The 6,944-nt window shown below is 51.1% G+C and overlaps 1 protein-coding gene across 2 annotated transcripts in view; it reads right to left on the bottom strand.

Annotated features, from left to right (window-relative positions):
• Positions 1-6,944, bottom strand: part of Ece2 (endothelin converting enzyme 2) — a 38,737-nt gene that overhangs the window by 28,954 nt on the left and 2,839 nt on the right. The window contains exons 2-3 of one of the 2 annotated variants that reach the window (XM_004640722.2): positions 2,065-2,348; positions 11-1,628 (exon numbers count right to left, since the gene is read on the bottom strand). In XM_004640722.2, coding sequence (XP_004640779.1) covers positions 1,344-1,628; positions 2,065-2,348 — 569 coding nt within the window. In that variant the 3' untranslated portion in view covers positions 11-1,343. Of the gene's footprint in view, positions 1-10; positions 1,629-2,064; positions 2,349-6,944 lie in introns of those variants that run through there. The other variant, XM_004640718.2, reaches the window with a different exon arrangement.

Genomic DNA, 6,944 nt, shown 5'->3' with positions numbered 1-6,944 from the left:
CTGCAGGGCAGCGCCACCGCCGCCACCAGGCCAGGCCGTCCGGAGCTGTCCGCTTCAGCACCACGGCGGCGGGGCCGGTGGCAGCGGCGCGGATGCGCCGGGAGCCCGCCGCCGCGCTCATGCACTTTAGAACCTCGGGCCGCAGCCCCACCCCGCACACCGGAACGGACACGGAGACCCGCAGCCCCAGGCCCGCCCCCTCCCGCACGGCTCCCCCGCCCTGCCCCCTCCGGCCAGTCCGGTCTGCAGACCCGGCTGTGGGGTCAGACCGCGTGGCCAGGGACGTTTGGCTGAACATGTGCATGAGCTTCTCACCCACTAGCCCAGCCCTCTGGGCCATTCCACTCTCACCCCGTCTGGCTTCTTTCTAAGGGACTTCCTCGGCACATTTGTATTTTTATATCCGATTCTTTGTTTACTGGCTCCGCTCCTGGTTCGTGCCCTCTCCCCCAGCCTCCACCGTGTTCTTCTGCGCCTGGCAGATAGGACAGGTGTTGAGGCTGGTGTGGAACAAGCCCCCAAAATGATAACCAACCACGTGGTCACTCTGCCCAGGCCTGACCCCCAGGAGGCTCTCTGGCAGATCCCCCCACCTCACGGTATCACCTTCTAAGAGCCCAGATCTGATTTTACCTTGGACCCCATTCTCTTACCCCTGGGAACCCGAGTGGGGGCTGCTCTGCACCTGTGGACCTAGAGATGTTCTCAACCCAGGTGTCCTTTGTAAATGTTCCTCTATCCTCACTGTACAAGTGTGTGAATAAACACAGACCTCCCTGTGCGTGTGCTTGGGCTTGCATTGGCCACTGCTGCTTCAGTGGGCTCAGGAGCCAGGCCAAAGTGGGAGGGAGGCAGGTACTTGGGAATCTCAGGTGCAAGAAGACTACTAGCAGGCCAACCTAACCTGGACATCATCACAATATGGTCTCCTTAGATACACAGATAGTCTAATCAGTGTTGGGTCTGCAGCTGGAAGTTAAGCAGAAAACAATCTGGATTCAAATTCTGCAGCCTCCTGTGAATAAATCAGGGTTGGATGGGGGTCTCCAAGCTGGCTGGTGTGCGGGGGTTTTTTTTGTTAAGCTTTACCCTGGGGGGATGGATCGCGGTTGATTTGGAATGGTGGGAGAAGAGATAGGATGCCCAGTAGAGAGCTGAGGAAGCCAGAAGGCTGGGGTCTGGAACTGGGCTATGTGGGTTCACGTAACACTGTTCCGCCAGCTCCATCCTCTGCAGAGGCCTGATGCGAGCATGTGAGCAAACCAACCCTCAGTCAGAAATTCCAACTCCAAAGGAGCACGGGGCAGAAAGGCAGGGAGGGCTGAAAGACCATGTTTCTGCCCTCACAGCTGAATGGCACTGAGGAAGTCCTCATCTGAGTCCTGGAGGGAGCAGGGAGAGGGAGGAGGCCTGGTGGCTGAGAGGAGCTGGGCCCCAAGGGCCAGCTGAGTCTCACTCAGCTCCCCGCCTTTGTGCATGAGGTAGAAGTAGAAGTGGAAGCCACTGCCATAGGTTGCGTGCCTCAGGGACCAGCCGTACCGGGTTTGGGCATAGTGTCTAGTCCGAAAGTGGGGGGCTGCTGAGGTCATTGAGGCGAACCGGCCCCCAGGGACCAGCACCCGGCTCACCTGTAAGGCAGACAGAGAAGTCACCAGTGATGAGTCATCTCCAGGTTCTCAAAGGTCAGTACTATCCCAGATGCCTTTCCCCTGAAACCTCAGTTCATCCCACAAGCAGTGGCTCAGGCTTGCCATGGCAAATAAGCCCCTCTGCCCTTGCCATCCAGGGGGAGCACTGTATTCTACTCAGAGAGGAGCATGGCACTGTGAGAGGCTGTGCTTTCCTAACAACTCCTCACCTATCTGGAACCCAGCTGCTAGCTCATCCCTATGGCAACCCACTAGCCAAACATTAGCTGTTGTGAGCTTGGCCACTCCAGCCCCATCTAATCTTGACCCAGTTTAATCACATCCCTAAGGGTACACCAGACTAGATCCTCTGGCTCCTGGGCTCTTTGGTCTCCTGGAGGTTCAGCCCCTCATTCCCACTGCTTGGTCTGCTCACCTCACTTAGCACCTGGTCCACAGTGTGGACACCTTCAGAAGACACGGTCCAGGGGTCTCGCTCCCCAGCCAGCAGGGCATCCAGGGTACCCTTCTCGAGCACCACATCAAAGGAGCCATCAGGGAAGCCCAGTGCCCGTGCATCCATGGTCTCCCAGCGCAGCCTGGGCAGGTGGGCATAGCGTGCCTGCATGGCCGCCACCACTACTGATGAGTAATCCACACTGGTCACGTCCGGAAAGCCTCCGAGGAACAGTTCGTAGCTCAAGGCACTGTTCCCGCAACCTGGCACAGGACAAGAAGGGTGGTTAAAGAGTAAGGGTTGTTTTGATTCTCACCTCCCCCTGATTACTCATCCTTCCTTGGCCCGTTTTTTCTCAGCCCAAGCCTCCCAGTACCAAGGGGGAGGTTGCAAGTGGCAGAAATCACACAGCCCTGGGCACAAACCCTAGCTCCATCCTTCCCAGCTGTGTATACTGGGGCAAGTTGTTTCAATACCAAGAGCTTGGACTTCCTACTCAGAAAAAAAAAAAAAAGACTACAGTCAATAGCTAGTCTACTTGCAGGCTGTGATGTGCTACATTTAAAAACTAAAACAGTAAGGGCCAGGAAGATGGCTCAGTGGGATAAGGGGTTCCCTGGCAAGTGCAAGGGCCTGAATTCAATCCCTAGTTCCACAAAAAAAAAAAAAAAGAAAAAAAGGGAAAAAAAGAAAAATTAAAACAGCTGGGGAGAAGCGAAAGATGCTCAGCACTCAGGAGTTCAAAGGTCTAGACACTGCTATACCTGGTCACAGCCATGGGAAACTGTTCCAAGTCATTGGGCTTCTGTGTCCTCAGATTCATAATGAGGATAATAATTGTATCATTAGGGCTATATTAGTTATTAGCCTAATAATGAACCACTTAGAGATCTGGCATGATAACCTGGGGAAAGCTTCGTGTGAGGGATTACTTTGATTTCCAAGGCAGCATGAATAAGCAAAAGCAAGACTAGTTGGCGAGACTGTGGAGCTGACCCTCGTGTGTGCTGAGAAGTAAGAGCCTGCTGGCAAGGAGCTTGCGCTTGGTGGAAAGACCACATGTGGACACTGCCCCACCCCCAGCAGTGTGCCTCTCAGAATATTTCAATAGGGAAAGAAGGGAGCGCAGGAGAGAGGGTCTCTGACCCAACCAGGTGGATCAGATAAGATCCACCAACCAAGCAGCATTTTTGGAGGGAAAATCAAGAAACACTCCAGTGGAAAGTACCCAGAATGCAGTCTCCAAGAGGGCAGGGTAAAGTCAGAGAGAGGCAAGGGGGAGTGGACCTGGACTACAGCCCAGCGGGCACAACTGCTTCAGAAGATCCAGTGGTCTCTTCCAGGGCCTCCTGTGGCCAGCACAGGCTGAGAACAGGGCTGGATGACAACTCCAGGGAGCCCCGCATGGGGAGTCCCAGCTCTTGGAATTATGCTGCTTTTAATCCTCATTTACTTCTCTAAGAGGATTTCAGGATCAGTAGTTGAGATAGCCCTAATCTAGCAGACCTGGCACCCAGACAGGCCATCAGGGACAGCTGGCCAGTCCTCAGCAGTCCCTGCTCGGGCCTGTCAGCTCAAAGAGTTTCGTCTCATCTGGGAAAACCTAACACACAGTACACACTGCAGCCTGATATGCTGGCAGACAGCACAAGGAATGGGAGGTGAGAGTGGCTGAACAGGAGACCCCAGCTCAGCTCTAGGCTGAGACCCTGTTGGGCTCTCTGAGCCACAGTTCCTTCATCACCTAGCACCTGACCTTTTGTGCCTGCAGAGCTCTGTTCAACTGCAGACAAAATCAGATCTTCCTTTCCTCCCCATGGTACAGAGAGCATCTTCTAAGAGATCCTGATCACAGATGAAGGGAGAGGAAAATCCTCACCACAGGGCCAGTGACCCTTACAAAGCAGTAATTTCTCATTTCTGCTTCAGTGATCTGGTGCCCACAACTAAAATTGAAGAGCCCAGAGAAACTGATCGAAATCCAAGAACATATTACCCAGAACTGTAAAAATGAGACTGAGTTTAAGCCTGAAGGCCAATCATTGATTTATAAGATGAAAAATAACCATCACGGTAACACACAAGTGAACCCTCCTCTGGTTGGTCTCTTTTCTCTCTCTAGGAACTTGGAAGCCACTTGATGATCAGAAGATTCCAACAGAGTATGGATTAAGCAAAGGTAGACAATCAGAAAAGTGTTATTATAGCAGAGCTGCGACAGCCATTCACATGCCCTCACCTGCCACAAGGCTGTTCTGCTCACAGGGACTACACTCACCATTCCTCAGGGCACACTGTTCTTTGGTTGGACCTGGATCAACGGTCCCCTGACTCCCAGTTTCAATAATAAGGGGATGGTACACACAATGGAATGCTTGCCTAGCACACGCTCAGCCCTAGGTTTCACCCTTGGCGTGGTGATGATGACAAGAGCTAACAGCCTCGGACACCACATACTGTCCTAAGAACTTTATGGTACCTCAGTTTGCATTCACAGCTCTGTACAGAACTATTATTACCATTCCCTTTTTTCTAGATGGGGAAATTGAGGTAAGTGAATAAACAATATTCCTAAGGTTACATGGTCAGAGTTAGAGCCATAATTTAAACCCAGGCTCGTTTCACTCCAGAGCCAGAGCTTTTTTTTTTTTTTTTTTTTTCAGAGCCAGAGCTTTTAAATCATGAAGCTCAACTGCCTTCCATTTTCCCAGGGGTCCTGTCACCTTCAGGGGTGACATTCCATGTTAGGTCATATCAGCATGATGCTCAGGGTGTCATTCATAGTGCCGTCATGACCCATCCCAACAGAGTTCCTGGTCCCTCTCCACCTATCTGCACACTGTATAGCGGAAGAACTAGAAGCTCTGGAGCCAGCATAGTGATGCAGGCCAGCAATCAAGGCACTCAGAAGGCTGAGGCAGGAGGACTGGTATGAGTTACAAGCAACCTTAGGCTTGTAAGGTTAGTGAGATCAAGGCCAGCCTGAACTACATAGCCAAACTGCTTAAAACAAAAGCAAAGCGTGGGCTGGGGAGATAGCAGGGTTATCTAAGCGCCTGCCTGGCAAGCACAAGGACCCGGGCTCAATCCCCAGCATCACATACTGTGCCAGCCCTGGAACCCCAGTCATGGTGTGCTGGCCACTGAAATTGGGCATGGTGGCACATGCCAGTAATCCCAGCCCTGGGAAGGCTGAGAAAGGAGAATCCTCTCAAAGTGCTGGAATTACAGGTCTGCACCACCATGCCTGGCTGTACAAACTGATTTTTTTTTTTAATATATTTTAGTACAAGGTCTATAAGGTCTCATTATGTAGATCAGACTCGTAATGATCCTCCTGTTTTCAGCTTCCCAAGCGCTGGTATTACAGGCATGTACCACCATGCCTCGTCTCAGCGCACCTCAGGGCCGGGTCAGCACGGCACACTGGGGGTCGAACCCTGGTCCCTGTGCCTGCCTAAGTCTGAGCTGCATAGCGAGACCCTATACCAAATAAATACATAAATAAGTGAATAAGCTCTGGAGGTGCAGGGCACCCTTACTTCACTATTGCTCCATGATGATAACAGATACTGTGTGTCCTCTGACAAGATTCGCTCAAAGCCCTGTTCACAATTTTTGTATGTCCTTATGTTTTGGTGTGTTCTCACCTACCAGTTTACATCTGCAACTCTTCAGATTGAAATTATCCTCAGGGAAATGTCCCCTAGCTTCTTCCCTGTGCCTGATCCTCCCCATTCATCAATTTCTCCAAGGAGCTTTTATCTAACAAATGGCTTGGACATGAATTCTCACCTGAGGATTTGCTTGTGTTGTGGGGATTGAGCCCAGGCTTGGTACATGCTAAGCAAGTGCTCTACCACCTAGCTACATACACGGCCCTTTCAATTTTTATTTTTACTATACTGGAGATTGAACTCAGGAACTTATACATGTTAGGCAAGCACTCTACCACTGAGCTACCTCCCCAGACCTTTTACTTTTAAATTTTGAGAGAGTCCACCCAAAGTGCTGGAATTACAGGTCTGCACCACCTTGCCTGGCTGTACAAACTGATTTTTTTTAAAAAATGTATTTTAGTACAAGGTCTACAGGGTCTCACTATATAGCTCAGACTCGTAATGATCCTCCTGTCTTCAGCTTCCCGAGCGCTGGGATTATAGCATGTGCCATCACACGCAATCTCTCAGAGCAGCCCAGGGGCGGGTCAGCATGGCACACTGGAGATCGAAGCCTGGTCCTTGTGCCTGCCTAAGCAGGCACTTTAGTCCGCTGAGTTATCTGGCCGACCCTATGTACAAACTGATCTTGAATTTCCTATCCTTTTGCCTCAGCCTCTTAAATAGCTGGGATTACAGGCAGGTGCCACCACATCTGGCTTGCCACCCCTTTTTGTAAAGACTTACTGGGACATGGCTATTCTTACTCACTTACATATTGTCTGTTTATCCAATACAGAAGCAAAACTGAGGAGCTGTGACACAGACTGCAAAGCCTAAAATATACGCCATCTGGCCCTGTTCAGAGAGATTTACAGCCGACCATAGTGGATTCTCAGGAAGCTGATGCAGGAGGAGCACAAGTTTAGGCCAGCCTGGGCTACTTGGTGAGACCCTGTCTAGAAACTTACAAAGGTAATCCCAGAGTTTGGGAGGCTGAGGCAGGAGGATCATTGCAAGTTTGAGGCCACCATTGGCTACAGACTGAGCTCAAGGCCAGCCTGAACTGCATAGCAAGACCCTTTCTCAAAGGAAAAAATAAATAAAATAAAAAGGACTTGGTGTGTAGCCCCGGGTTGATCAATTCCTAGTACCAAGGGGGAAAAAAGAAAAAATGTTTACAGACCCCTAGAGTAAGCC

Source organism: Octodon degus, unplaced genomic scaffold, assembly GCF_000260255.1.
Source record: "Octodon degus isolate 3935 unplaced genomic scaffold, OctDeg1.0 scaffold00126, whole genome shotgun sequence".
NCBI lineage: Eukaryota > Metazoa > Chordata > Mammalia > Rodentia > Octodontidae > Octodon > Octodon degus.
The sequence above is the reverse complement of the archived record's forward strand: the minus strand, read 5'-3'. Positions and strand labels throughout refer to the sequence as shown.